This window comes from Monodelphis domestica, chromosome 3 (genome assembly GCF_027887165.1).
Source record: "Monodelphis domestica isolate mMonDom1 chromosome 3, mMonDom1.pri, whole genome shotgun sequence".
NCBI classification, from domain to species: domain Eukaryota; kingdom Metazoa; phylum Chordata; class Mammalia; order Didelphimorphia; family Didelphidae; genus Monodelphis; species Monodelphis domestica.
Window position 1 is genome coordinate 1747954 of NC_077229.1, and position 14531 is coordinate 1762484.

At 46.4% G+C, this 14531-nt stretch overlaps 1 protein-coding gene across 3 annotated transcripts; it reads right to left on the reverse strand.

Annotated features, from left to right (window-relative positions):
- Window positions 1-213: 213 nt before the first annotated feature.
- LOC100619893 (zinc finger protein 883-like) lies at window positions 214-12546 on the reverse strand. Of its 3 annotated transcripts, XM_007490093.3 has the most exons (5): window positions 11752-12230; window positions 11525-11649; window positions 8190-8316; window positions 2964-3059; window positions 214-2083 (listed from the first exon to the last, which is right to left on the reverse strand). In XM_007490093.3, exons 1-5 carry the CDS (start codon window positions 11963-11965, stop codon window positions 495-497), a joined length of 2151 nt encoding a protein of 716 aa, XP_007490155.2. In that variant the 5' UTR covers window positions 11966-12230; the 3' UTR covers window positions 214-494. The 3 variants fall into 3 exon arrangements, with proteins under 3 accessions (XP_007490155.2, XP_056677181.1, XP_016288345.2); XM_056821203.1 differs by lacking the exons at window positions 11525-11649; window positions 11752-12230 and adding an exon at window positions 12450-12546; XM_016432859.2 differs by lacking the exons at window positions 214-2083; window positions 2964-3059; window positions 8190-8316 and adding an exon at window positions 8323-10795 and having other exon boundaries at window positions 11752-12257.
- Between the last annotated feature and the right edge of the window lie 1985 nt (window positions 12547-14531).

Below are 14531 nucleotides of genomic sequence, written 5' to 3' on the forward strand. Positions count from 1 at the left end.
AGGCTGATGCTCCTCCAGACACAGAGCAGTGTGGAAAGATGAAAGCCAAAGGGTGACCTAGTAACCTTACACCCCAAACCATGCACGCGGGGTTAACAGACCCTGCCCTTCAGGCCACAAGTATACTGCCCTTGGATCTTGTGAATAGGGCAATCTGGCCTTAAACTCCAGGCCTTGGGTCCCATAAGTCTGATTGGTAGATTACAAGTTTGCTAGGCTGATTAATCCATTGATTTTATTAATCCATAATAATTGTAAAAGGGGGAGAAAAGGGGGATTTTGGCCACATTAGAAAAGAGTAAGTTGAAGGTGTATATTTATGCACATAGAAAAAGCTGCTTGGGGAGAGGGATTTCTCTTCTCTTCATAAGGAGAGATTACTATCTCCCTTCTGAAGGGTACCTACCTTTCACCAATTTTCTATAGGAAGTTGCCAATCAAAGATTACTAATTAATGTATGCTAGAGAATAATGCATGATCTTATCCCATACAATTAAGGTTTGTCTCCAGTGTGGATTTTCTCATGTTTAGCAAGAGAGTCCTGCCTTGTGAAAATCTTTTCACATTGTTTACATTCATAATTTTTCTCTACAGCATGGGTCCTCTGATGTTTGGCAAGATGACCCTTCTGTGTGAAAGCCTTTCCACACTGTTTACATTCATGAATTTTCTCTCCAGTATGGATTCTCTTATGTGTAGCAAGATGCCCCCTCTCTGTGAAAGCCTTTCCACATTGTTTACATTCATAAGGTTTCTCTCCAGTGTGGATTCTCTGATGTGCAGCAAGAGATCCCCTAACTGTAAAAGCCTTTCCACACTGATTACATTCATAAGGTTTCTCTCCAGTGTGGATAGCCTGATGTTCAGCAAGAGATCCCCTAACTGTAAAAGCCTTTCCACAGTGTTTACATTCATAAGGTTTCTCCCCAGTATGGATTCTCTGATGTGCAGTGAGATGGCTTCTCACTGTAAAAGCCTTTCCACACTGTTTACATTCATAAGGTTTCTCTCCAGTGTGGATTCTCTGATGTGCAGCAAGGGAGTCCCTCTGTGTGAAAGCCTTTCCACACTGTTTACATTCATATGGTTTCTCTCCAGTGTGGATTCTCTGATGTGCAGCAAGATTGCCCCTCTGTGTGAAAGTCTTTCCACACTGTTTACATTCATAAGGTTTCTCTCCAGTGTGAATGCTCTGATGTGCAGTGAGAGAGGCCTTCCAGGTAAAAGCCTTTCCACACTGTGTACATTCATAAGGTTTCTCTCCAGTGTGGATTCTTTGATGTGTAGAAAGAGAGTCCTTCTGTGTAAAAGCCTTTCCACACTGTTTACATTCATAAGGTTTCTCTCCAGTGTGGATTCTCTGATGTGCAGCAAGATTGCCCCTCTGTGTGAAAGCCTTTTCACATTGTTTACATTCATAAGGTTTCTCTCCAGTGTGGATTCTCTGATGTGCAGCAAGATGGCCCCTCACTGTAAAAGCCTTTTTACATTGTTTACATTCATATGGTTTCTCTCCAGTGTGGATTCTCTCATGTTTAGCAAGAGAGCCCCTCACTGTAAAAGCCTTTCCACACTGTTTACATTCATAAGTTTTCTCTCTCTTGTGAATTCCCTGATGTGCAGCAAGCTTGGAGTTCTGACTGAAAGGTCTCCCACCATTATCACTCACAGAAACCATCTCTACACTTTTACATTTTGGATGTCTAATGAGGTCTAAACTGTAGCCAAAGGCCAACCCCCTTAGGTTACCTTGATACATGGGCATTTCAGGAGGTTTCTCAGGAGGCTGAATAAGTCCTACTTCTCCAGGAAAGCATTTGTTATATTCCCTATCTTGACAACAGTCTTTTTCTGAGGACAATTTCATATACTGATTTAGGACTGAATACTGGCTGAATTTCTCTGCAGTTTCATCACATTCACAGTCACTCTTTGGATTTTTTTTTACCATGATATTATAGTCACAGATTTCTCTCAAAATGAAGTGATGGGGATCCTCATTCACGCATCTTTGGGGGCCAGATCCTTCCTCAAAAAAGTTCAGCCTTGTAGACATCTTCACTTGAATAATGGTCTTAGCCTCTGAAGAAAACAAATAATGATATAAATACAGAAGAAAGGAGGACACACACACACACACACACACACACACACACACACACACACACACACACACACACACACACACTTCCTCTGATAGCAGAAAGTAAACTGATTTATTTCTATTTCCCCAGGTAAAAAGGAGTTGGCAAACTTTAACAAGCAAAACCAGTCTTTGGATATACCTTTTGGTCATATCTGCAAGATGGATAATTTTAGAAAGACTTTCCCATACAATAACAACGAAACCTCACAAGCAGGCCTGAGATTCTCATCACACTTTACAACTTATGTCATGAGTAAAGAATGGAGGAATGACCTGACCTACTTCTTTGTAGCTAGACTACCACTCAAACCCCATGCCTGATCATGCTTTGTTCACAGTATTGCACTGTCTTCCTCCATTGCCCTTTCTATCTTTCCTAAAAAGTCACTTGTCCAATATTCTTATCATTTTGTGAATCTCAGGTAACATTACCTTCCAGACATTCTGTTTTCATTATTTTGGAAACAATATCATATGGCCATTCTTGGTAAAATTGTACACTAAGCAGAAAAAGAATTTCACTCTTTTTAGTTCTCATGCAGTAATTTTCAAAGTAGAATAGAAATTTTCTCCTTTTCTCTACACATGCAATGATATTTATGTCATTTAGTGATGACATACTAACTCTTTATCTTATTTTATGATCAACCATAAATTATGTCTCATGCCCTACACTGAGGCCATCATCCATCTCTCAGGAAATGAACAGCATGATTCAGCACTGGTCTGCCAGCCCCCATGTCTAGCACTCCCTTATCCACAATGATAAGTCATTTGGGATAACAGTCCTTATACACCTGCTTTCACCTCACTCACCTGGACAGGAGCTCCTTGGGCCTTTTTGCTCTAGCAGCCATGGTGCTTTCCCTTGCTGAAAACAGGACATAAAATTTTCTCTAGGAACTGGAAGCCCTGGGCATAAGAAAGAAGGAAGGGATCAGGAGAGAAAAATAAAAAACATCATCTTTTTAAAGGAAAGGGGGCAGGTAAGGCCTACAAATGGCTTCTGTTGTATTCACTATTGGGACAGTTGCATGAGGGCAGAGATCATGGAAACCATTGGTAATCAGAAAAGTCCATCTTGATTTACCTCTTGTAATAGGATAGGCACATTATAAAACCCCTATTACCTAGACATTAAAGGCAGTTAGTAGAGAAGGGATAAGAGATCAGAACTTAAGGAGTCAGAAAAGCAAATTTAATCCAGGCTTAGAGAGCTGGTAATTGGGTATTCCTGGGCAAGTTAATCTGTTTGTCTCAATTATGAACTGAAGACAATAAGAATATCAAACTCACAGAGATGTTGTGAAATTACTGATTATTATGAATTCCTTTATCCAGTAGAAAGGACCTAGAGCAGGTATTCTGAAATGCTTATTCCTTTTCTTTCCATTTCTATCATCTGGCCTGGGATGTGAGGGAAGAATGAAGGTTGAATAAGGATAAACTTGCCAGACTGGACAGAATTAGGGGCTATGAGGTACAATTTTATGTCTTTTTAAATTGTATTCCCTTATTGTTATGGATATAACCATCCCCTTACCTTTACTCTCTATATGTTTAATTTTATGTGTCAAATGTGTTTCTTATAAACAACATATCATAGGATTCAGGTTTTTAATCCACTTGGCTTCCATTTTATGAGTAAGTTCATCTCATTTACAATCACAGCTTTGATTACTCTCTGTATTCCCCTTCATCTTGTTTTCCTCTTTTAATCCTACGTTTTCTCCTTTCACTGTGTCCACATTTTTCCCTTTTAATCACTTCCTCCATTTCCCCTCCCTTATATTATTCCCCTCCCTATCTCCATCCTTATTCTCCTCTTACTCTATACCCCAATGAGTCTGACTGTTATTCCCAATGAGAATAAGTTATACTGATTGGCTGGCACCACTCTTGTCACTTCCACTGTAATAGTTTTTCTTCTTATGCCTCTTTGATATAATTTACCCCATGTTACTTCTCTCTTCTTTTCCCCTCAGTGCTATCCTCTTTTTCAACCTTTAATTTTTGGGGGACATATTTTCCTAAACACTTTAGTACCACACCCTCTGTCTAAGTACACTTCAAGTAACTAGTATAATGAGAGCGATTTAAACAGATTCAAATATGATCTTTCCACTAGGCATATAAACAATAGGACCTTCTTGAGTCCTATATTCTTTCTTATTTACCTTTTATGATTCTCTTGAATTTTACATTGGGACATCACCTTTTCTGTTTTGGTCTGCTCTTTTCATCAGGAATGCTTGGATATCCCCTTTTATTAAATAACCATTTTTCTCTCTGAAAATATATAATCAGTCTTGATGGGTGGATAAATCACTCTTATAAAACTAGTTTCCTTGCCTTCTAGAATATCATATTCTGCGCATTTTCATTTTTTAATGTAGAACTTCCCAGATCCTGTGTAATCAACACTGGGGCTCCATGATATCTGAATTGATTTTTAGTGGTTTGGTTGAGTTATTTCTCCTTGGCATCGGATTTCTTCAATTTGGCTATAATATTCCTGGGAGTTGTCTTTTGGGGGTTTCTTGCACTAGGTGATTTGTGGAATCTTTCCATTTCTCTTTTAAGTTATAATTCAATAGCCAAGCAGTTTTCTTTGATGATTTCTTATAATATGGCATCCAGACTTTTTTCTTTTTAAGATTGTCTAATAAATTTTGGATTGTCTTTCCTCAATCTATTTTCCAGGTCAGTTGTTATTTTAATCAGATATTTCATATTTTCTTCTATTTTTAAATTCTTTTGATTTTGTTTTATGCTTTCTGGATGTCTCATGACATCCTCAGCTCCTATATGTCCAATTCTAATTTTAAAAGAATTATTTTCTTCCGTGACCTTTTTTCCATTTTGGTCATTTTACATTTCCTGGAACTCTCTTCCCCCTTGATCAACTCTCTTAGGGTATGGGGGAATTCTCTTAAACTTCAGTTTTTCCTTGCTTCTCCCCTTAGCTGTAGTTCTGATTGGTTTTCTGTGACTTTCATTTTTTCTAACGTGGTACCATGGCCTGTAGGCTGGGTGCTCTGAAAGCTGCTCTAGGGACTATTGATGGATTGCTGGGATCAGAGAATTGGGAGCTATTTTGCCCTGGGGTTAGGGACTTCATCACAAGCTTGAACTGACCAAGTCACTTTGGGGTCTCACTAAAGCATTGTGCCAGGCCTTTGTATTCGAAGGGGTGGGTGTGGGAGGTACTAATAATGTAGGTTTAAGCAAGGTCCCAAGGTCTTGAAGTTGACCTGTGTCCAGGATCAGGACCTGAAGTAATAGGTAGGGTGTGAATTACCTGTATTCCTCTCTGCACAATTTTACTTCCAGGTCCCCCCTTATCCCTTTATGCCTAAATTTCAAGTTGTTTTCCTCAAGAGTCACCTCTACACCTTACATATTTGTTCTGTGACTCTAGTAATTTAAAAGCACATTTTAAGGTTGCTTTCAATTCTCAGAGTAGTTTCAGCTTTTCCTTTTGCTATGCCACCTTCTTGGATTTCTCTCCCCCATGAATACTGTAAACCTCAAAATTGCTCAGACTTATGAATGTTGGAAATTTCCCCCATTGGTGTAACAAGGGAATCACTTTAAAAGACTGATATATATTAATTTAAGGTCGCCAAGGAATCAGCTATGTAATTCCTAAATGAAAAACTCAAGTCAGCCGTCAGCCTTTTTTGGAGTTTAATTACAATAGGAGTAAGAAAGGAATTAGAGATAGAGAGAGATAAAAAGGGAGAGAAGGGAATAGGGCTTAAATACCCCTTCTGTTTAGGCTGGGCCAAAAGGCCCAAGCCCTTAGATAGCTGAGGCAAAGAAAAGAGATCAGTCCCTATCACTCACGTGACCAAAATGGAGAAACAGTCTCAGAGGCCCCCACCTTCAGCTTCCTTCAGAGCAAGCCTTCTCAGAGCCCACAGGAACCACACTGACCAACTCTCCTCAACCTCCCCTCGAGTCTTCAGACCCCCTATCTTTAAGGAAACCATCCAAGTTCCTCCCCTCAGTTCTCCCATCTACCAATCACTGTTCATCAATTTCCCTGTGCCAATGGAGGCTCTAGCTTAACCCAGGACCGCCCAGAGGTTTCTGGCTTTTGCACATGTCTGTTGAAGGTCATATTTTCAAATGATTAAATCTTTACTCCTTTGCTACAGCCCTTTCTAAATCCTGTTAACTTGAGTAGGGTAGAGATTGGAATAATTAAATTTTGATCTAGGCTGCAGCCCTTACTCAATCCTATTAGGACTGAATAGGGTGGAGATTTATTCCAAGTATCTCCATTGTATCAATTCTAAAATCAATCAAGACTCAAAGAAATTCCTGTTCTATGCTTAAGCATAGGTCAAAGTCCTTTCCATTGTTCAGCAAAAGGTTTCTGTCCTAAAGTAATCTGAAGAAGGGAAGAGAAGGAACCTCCCATGCCAATGGGGTTCCCATTCCAATAGACTATCAGTAAGAAATTTTCCAAGTATGAAATATCCCAATGGTGAAATTTCCAACATTTATAAGTCTAAGGAATTTTGAGGTTTACATTGGGGAATCTTCTACTTTAAAAAATTCCCTAGCAGATGGTGAGAACTCTACTTGAGTGTGGGGGCTCCTTGCCTTGGGAATATCCCTACTCCACCCTACTTGGGACTGCTTTAGGACAGAGAGGTCCTTGAGAACAATGGAAGTATTTTGATCCATGCTTATGGAAGGGACAGGAAGTTCTTTGAGTCATGACTGTTTTAGAATTGATACAATGGGATACTAAGTACCTATAAAGGTGGGGAAACTTGTAAACTATTTAAACCTAAAAGGGTGATAACTTATTCAGAGGTTTTTTCTTAATGAAATTTGTCGACACAGCCTTACTAAAGAGATTAAAACTACTCAGCTGTGAATTAAAAATGGACAGTCCTTTAGAAACATCTACAGTGACTGGTAGATGTAAGGACTTAGGGGAGGTGACATAGGAGATTTTGCTCTTAAAAATAAGAGCTCAGAGAAGAGCTGGATCTGATTCTGAGGGAGCTCATTTTGATAAGACTCATTCTGAGGATCACGATTTCTGACTCTCATTCTGAAGGAGAGCTCCTTGAGGAGCTCCTCTGAGGGGCTCTGTCCCTCTGGGGTAGGAGCTCTGGAGGCTCTTGAGGGAGGCCCTTTGAAACAATCTCTGGCTGGAAGACTCTTTGAGGAAGGACGTTGGCCTGGTGTCATTAGAATTCCTTACTTAGACAGATCTTATGGTGAGTTATAAAAAACTGACTGATTTCTCTTTTAAGACTCAGGTCTAGGCCATATTGGCCTGAGGCTCTTCATACTTATTCCTTTCTTACTCTCTCTCTCTTTCTTTGATTACTCATTGTATTGTTAATTAAAATCTCTATAAAACCCAATTGACTTGGGTATTTGAATAATTGGGAATAATTCCCTGGCGACCACCTTATATTTGATTTTAAAACCCAAGACACTGTAGTGAAACATATTTCTGTGGTCAAATTTACTCACCCTCTCTTATATCTATCACAATTTATATCTTCCACTATTTTAATCACTACAGTTTAAGACCTCAACCATTTTAAATCTCACAATACTTAATAACTGGAAATCCTTTCTAAAGACCAGACCCAACCCAAAGGGGAAGACACTGCCTTGGCAGGTAGAGGGTTCTTTTCAAGGAAAAGCTGCCTGGATATAAACAGAGAAATTGCACACAAATTTCAGGTCTAATTAGAGCCTGGACTAGATGACTTCTGAGATTAGCTTCAGGAATATAAATCTGTAACAGTGGTTTAAATTTTTTCCTGAAGCTATCTAAAACAGAGGAGAAATGATTTTAGGAGCAAGAAAAGAAAGATCCAGCTTCCCATCACATAATTCAGACTTTTTTTTTAACGAAAAGCAGGCAGGAGGAGGACCCTGGACAGGGATCAGCACTTTTGCTTTTTTAATCATTGACAAAGATCAAAGTCTTGTATATCTGGTTTGGAATGAAGATGTTCCCTTAATGGCAGATTCAGAGTTCACAGAGGAAATGGTCCTTACCCACAGAGAGTAGATTCTGCATATTTTCCTGCATGACCTCCAGGTACAGCTCTTTCTGGGAATGGTCCAATAGGCACCACTCCTCCTGGGTGAAGTCTACAGCCACATCCTTGAATGTTATTGACCCCTAAAACAGCAAAAGTCGCAAGATTTAGATCTGAACCATTAGAATTCATCTAGTACAACCCTCATCCAGTGACTGGAGAAAACTTAATCACAAAAGAGATTTACCCAGACTTCTAATCTTGAAGGGTGTCAGAGCCAGCACTGGAGTCTAGTCATGCAGTGTGTGAATCTTAAAATTTCTCAGACTTTACCTTAGAACATTTGGTTAAGGCTATTCCCCATTTTAAACAATGGAGGTACTTAGTCAGGAATGTATGTGAGAACTTTACATTACTCCACCCATACTTAGGCATACTTTAGGGGAAGATAAAGTTCTAAAATTCCTTACTGAACAATGAAAAGGTACTTAACCCATACTTATAGTGAGGCAAAAGCTAGGTCTATTTTTAGATCTAATACAAAAGGGTGCTAAGTAACTATGAAGGTCAAATTAATCACTAAAAGGGCAAGCAACTTACAAAGGGCAAACTTAGCAAAGAGGTTCGAAGTACTCAGAAGTTATAATCTACCCAGAGAAGGTGAGAACTAAAGAGTGGTGAAAACTAAGAATGGGCAGTCCTAGGAAAAGCGTCTACTGTGATTGGTAGATGTGAAAATTTAGGAGAGGTGACACAAAAGAAAATTTTCTTTAAAAGGAAGGAGCTTGAGGCCTCTGAAGTGAATTCAGCTCTGAAAGCTGAATTGGAGGGTCTCTCTGAACACTGGAGTTTTGCTTGGAACGACCTTGTGGTGATTAAAGACTGACTTAGTTTCTCTCTTAAAGAGAAAGGCCTAGGCCATTTTGGCCTATGAGAGATTCCTAAGAGAGATAACCCCAAAGATTCCAGGTTGAAGACTGTCCCATTTTAACCCAGTATCTTAGCATATGTTAGACATTACTTTAGCCGATAGTACAAACTGGTAAACTGAGGTAAGTTCTTATGGTTAAATAAAATTATATTCCATTTGAATCAGTTACGCTGATTTTTACATATAACCAATGTAATCACATTCTTGTTCTAAAAGTATACATTTTAATAGTATTCCAAACTAACTGATGTTACACTTATAGACAAATTTATAGTTGTCTGATGACTCCTTAAACATGACGTTGATAATCCACCATTCCAGAGAAAAGCCACCTTACTCAGAAGGAATGTGCTGGAAAAGTCATGGTGGAGATCTTTGTCTGGCTACTCTTTTTTCTACTCTTTCAATGGGCTCTTTTGGAATTTTCTCTTGCTTTGGTCTTGCTGACAACTCTTCCTTGTGTGGCCCTGGAGAAGTCACTTGACCCCCACTGCCTAGTCCTAGCCTTTACTACTCTTCTGCCTTGGAACAAATACACAGCATTGATTCTAGACAGAAGGTAAGGGTTTAATAAAAAGAACCCCCAACCTGTGCACCCCAAGTGAGTTAGTTCTTCACTGGTGAAAAGATTTAACTCGTTTTCTCTCTTACCACCCTGCCCTGTCCTGCCCATGGTAAAGGAGGCTGCTCTAAACTTTGGACATTTTTCAGAAGAGATCTCTGCTCTCCACACCTGCTGTCCCAGACAGATGCAAGTCACTCCATCGAAGGACCTAAGCAGGAGGCTGCTGAGCCCTGAACCTCTCTAGCCTCCTCTGGGCCACCAACAGCCACAGCATCCCTGCCAGACCCAGCCCAAGTGGCTGCTGGTGTCCCATAGCTGCTGCTGCCCATTGACAGGGAGCCCAACATCCTCCTCCACATTGTCTGTGCCCTGTAAGAATGCAGGCCAGGGTTCAATTCATTTATGTAAAGCTGATCATCGGGTGTGCTTATCTCGCATTCGTGATCCTACACTGTAAACTGATACCTCCAACACTGAGCCACAGCAGGTTCCTCGTGTTCGGAAATCTGGTCACTGTCCTGGCAGGTTTCTGTCCACCCTAACCAGCTCCTGTAATGGCTGCCAGAAGTCAGTGAAAAGCTTGTTTCACAGATTCCCGTCACTAGAGAAGTCGCTGAGGAAGTTGTCTGGCAGGAACAGGAACGGCGGGCTGGGACACTGGATTCCGGTCCACGTAAGGTCTTGGTCCAGAGTGGCGTTTCCAACAGGCGACTCTGGGTGCTACCCAGCCTGTGTGTCACACAAGACCTCGGCCTGGAAGGCATTTCCTGATTGGCGGGAAGAATTCTCTTCTCTGAGTCCGTCCAGTTCCAGCTGCCAGATGTGACCAAACGTGGCCCCCAAACACAGGCACGAGCCATATTGGACAGAGACTTCGCCTGCGCATCACTCAACACCACATCGGAGTTTCCCGGCACTGACGTGGTGCCTAATGATCTAGCAACGTCCGGGCCTTGTCAGCGCCTGCTAGTTGGGTTGGGGGCGTTTGTCTGTCCACCACGGAGAACGTCCCTCGGAAAGGGCTTCCACAAACCGTCTTCTGAATGTATAACCGTGAGGAAAGCCCACGAGTCCCAGGAACAGGAACGGGCAGCTCGGCCTTCCCATGGAGTCCGTGAGGAATGTCCTGGGTGCCAGAGGCCGGGGGCGAGTTATGGTAAACGGGGCCCGAAGCATTTCCAATGTTTAAAAAGTAGCGCAATGAAAAGGAAGCCTAAAGCCCCCGAGCGCCAGCCCAAGGCAGCTCCATCATTCTGTCAAGGCACGAATCAGCACAGGACACGGATGTGACCTCAAAATACCGAGCCGGGCCCGCCCCTCCCCCACGTCTTACTGCCTAATAAGGCCCAAAGGCCCAGCGAAGGCCTGACCCAGGAGGCAGTCCATGGCGTGTCCTCTGACCTGGAGGCAGGAGCCTGGCTGGAGCCCCTCTCAGCACACCCTCCAGCCCTGCCCGCCGTGCCCAGCCCTTTCCTTGGGCTACAAACGCTCCTTGATCTCCCCCAAACTCCTTCCGAAGCCCCCCTGGCAGGCCTGACTGACCCCCCCAAGCCCAGGCCTGGAGGGCAGGAGCAGAGCCTGGAGCTGGGGGACCCCTGGCCATCCTGAGGGAGGGGGTCACACTGGGGGGGGGGGAAGGACTGGCAGCGCCTGGGCTTGGGTGGAGGGACCTGGATGGCTCCTTCAGGCAGGGGATACCGAGGCCGGGAAAGCCCAGAACAGGGTGGATGCAGCCAGGGCGGCCCCAGGAGCTCCCCCTGAGCACAAGCAGTGATGGCGCCCCTGGAGGCCTGGCACAGACCCAGCTCGGAGTTCTGGGGGATCCCAGCCTGGCCCGGGGAGGGGCTGCACTCACCTGGGAGGGGGGCCTCGGGGTCCCGGGGGCCATTCCTCTGGCTGCGGGCTCTCTGCGGGGCCACCCTGGGGTGCTTCGGGTGGGGGGTGGCAGCCCCGAGGGGGGGAGACTTCCTCTGGGTGCGCCTGGGGGGGAAGGAGAGAGGGGGAGGGTCAGAGGGGTTCCCAGGCCTTCCCTGGCCTCGGGGGTTACAGGCAGCCTCAGGCTGGGAATAGACTCCAACTGACCAGGAAGAAGCCCCGCCCCCTCTGACGTCATCTTTGGCTTCATCCCATTCAGGGCCGCACAGGGTGGAGGGAGGGAGGCTGCTGGGAGGAGACGGAGGGTAGGGTGGGCGGGGCACCAGCTGGGGGCGGGGAGAGCGGGCTGGCATTCCGTCAGTGCTGAGATCAAGGCTCCCCCCCTGGCATGTGGGCACGGGCACCCCCCCTGCTGCCCCATGACCGGGCTCACGTGGGCTGCTTCTCCCCTGGACGTTCCCCTGGGGGGAAGGGCAGGACCAGCCCCATCCCCATCCTGTGACTGCTTCCCTCCCCCAGCTGCCTCCCTTCTTCCGGGCTGGCGGCCCCTTCTCTCTCCTGGGGGAGGGCAAAGCCCCGCTGTGGCTCGGGGTCCAGACGGAGCCGCCCCGGCCTGAGCCCGGCACTTCCGTGTTTGTCCCTTTTCCGGGGTCCTTTAAAGTGGGGAACAGACACTGAGGCAGCCCCTCCCCCACCGCCAGCATTTACACGCCCCTCCTTTCCCCCTCCCCCCGCGCTCCAGCCCCGCCTCTCTGGCTGCACATGCGCACAAGCTCAGTGATCCAGAAGGTCCACCCGGGTCTTCCCGCCCCCGCAGGAGCGAGGGAGCAGAAAGTCTCAGGGACACAGCAGGGAGCCCGGGCCGCCCCTCCCTGGGTCACGGACCCCTCCCCTCCCCCTCTTACCCAGCAAAGGTCCCAGAAGCGTAGCTGTGCAGCTTCCGGGAGCTGAGGAGGCCCAGAGGAGACTCCCAGCATGCCCGGAGACCACCACAGAGAGGAGGAGCCGGGGCTGGGGCGGAGTCAGGGAAACGGCATTCTGGGAAATGGAGTCCTGCACAGCGGAGGGCCATGTCTGACTCATGCATTCTGGGAAATGGAGTCCTCCCGCCTGGGCCCCTGGGGGTAGAGGCCTGGTGGGGGAGGGGTAATTAGGAATTGTTTCCCACCCCGGGGAGCGGCAGTCTTCTCCCCTCCCCCCATTTCCCCATCCTGCCCCGCCAGCTGCTTCTTCCTCAGAGAGGGAGCTGCCTCAGGATGGGGCCAGGCACACAGCAGGTGCCCAATAAGTGTCTATTGATTGACTGACTGATCAGTCCTTGGATCTCTGCTTTGCAGGGCCTGGGGAGGTGGCTCTAGGATGCCCCTTCTGACAGAGGAGGAAACTGAGGCAGAGGGCAGCTGCCCAGCCCCAGCCCCCCCCCAGCTTCCCCTCCTCCAGGGCTGTCTCTGAACATCCTGCTGCTCCTTCTGTTTGGGGGGACCCCGGGGGCTCCCCAAAGGAGGGGCCAACCCCATCCCCAGGTGGAGGAGTCCAGTGACTTGGGGCTGCCCCCCTGCCTGGAAGCCCCAAGATCTGGGCTCAAACATGGCCTCAGACACTGCCCAATGCAGGGGGGCGCGGGGGGGGGGGGGGGCTGGCCAAGGCCCTCCCCAGCCTTTGCCTCAGTTTCCCCACTGTAGAATCCAGACAATAAGAGCCTGAGCTGGGGCTGTGGGGAAGCTGGTCCAGAGAAGGTCTGGGCAGAAGCAGAGCTGTTTCCTTGGGGTCTTTTGGGCCTCTGGGCGGGCTGAGGAGGGTTTCTCTCCAGCACCTCCCCCTGCCCACAAGGCCTAAAGACCCTCCAGAGGCCCAGGAACCCCCCTCCTGCCCTTTGGGAAGCTCCAGAAGGCAACAGCAGCTGCTGAGCCCAGGCTCGGAGCCCTGATCGATAGAAGACAGTCTGGGGGTGTCTGTGTATCTGTCTGCAGGGTTGCTGGGCTCAGGCTGCTCAGGCCTGGCTGACTCTCCTCCTCTTTGGGGCTTTTCTGGACAGAGGCTTGGCAGCTTTGCCCTCTCCTCCTGGAGCCCAAAAGACAGGGGAGGAAACTGAGGAAAGCAGAGTAAAGTGACTTGTCCAGGGTCTCTCGGGATTAGGGTTAGTCAGGGTTAGGTTTAGTCAGGCCTCCATGACTCCAGGCCCTGAGCTCTGGCAAGCACCAACTTCCTAGGCTTGGGTGGGGGGCCTCAGGGAGGAGAGCAGGAGGGGGTCTGGGGCCTTGTTGGCTCCCTGGGAGAGGAAAGGAGGCTTCCGGGAGGAAGAGGAAGCCATGATAATGGGTGCATGAAGGTATGTAGACACAAGGAGGTGCAGGAGAGAAGCACACTGGGCCAAGGTGTCTCTGAGCAATGTGGCTCTCAATTGGATTTCCAGGAAAGGAGGCAGAAGTCTGCAGAGGCCCCCCTTAGCTCTGCACCCAGTTATGGGCCCTGACAGGTTTTTAGAGGCCCAGAGAGGAGGTTGGGGAGACTCTTGGGGGCTCTCTCAATGTCAGGAATAGAAGCTTCTGGGTCATGGATGGCTCAGAACCCTTTTGATCTGGCTTCTTTACAGCTCAGCTGGAAATTTATGGTGATTTAATTGATATGGTGGAAAGAAATTAAGAATAAGGAAGAAAGAAAGGGTATAGGATTTCTCCTGCCTGGCTAGTACCAGGAGGAAGACCAGAGGCTCTAGGAAGGTAAAGTTTAGAGAGTAAAGGAGGAAGGAATCAGCCTGAACTCCAAAGGGCTCAGCCAAGATGCTTGAACCTGAATCAGCTCAAGGGCAAACTCACGCCAAAACCCAGACAAATAGCTGCCACCACGCCAAGATGTCTGAACGCTTAGCACGCTGCCAGCCAGTCACCTCTCTGGGGAAAGGGAGAGAGAGCAAGTGACATGCCTTATATAGATGGTTTTACGTCACTTTCCTGCATCTCATCTGTACCAATGATAGCTTAGCTTGA

Coding starts and splice junctions, on each gene's coding strand:
- LOC100619893 (XM_007490093.3), bottom strand. CDS start 11,965: ATGGGGCAGCAGGGGGGGTGCCCGTGCCCACATGCCAGGGGGGGAGCC. Junction 8,317..11,524: donor CCCCGAGGCCCCCCTCCCAG/GTGAGTGCAGCC, acceptor TTGCTGTTTTAG/GGGTCAATAACATTCAAGGA. Junction 2,084..2,963: donor CCCAAGGAGCTCCTGTCCAG/GTGAGTGAGGTG, acceptor TGTTTTCTTCAG/AGGCTAAGACCATTATTCAA.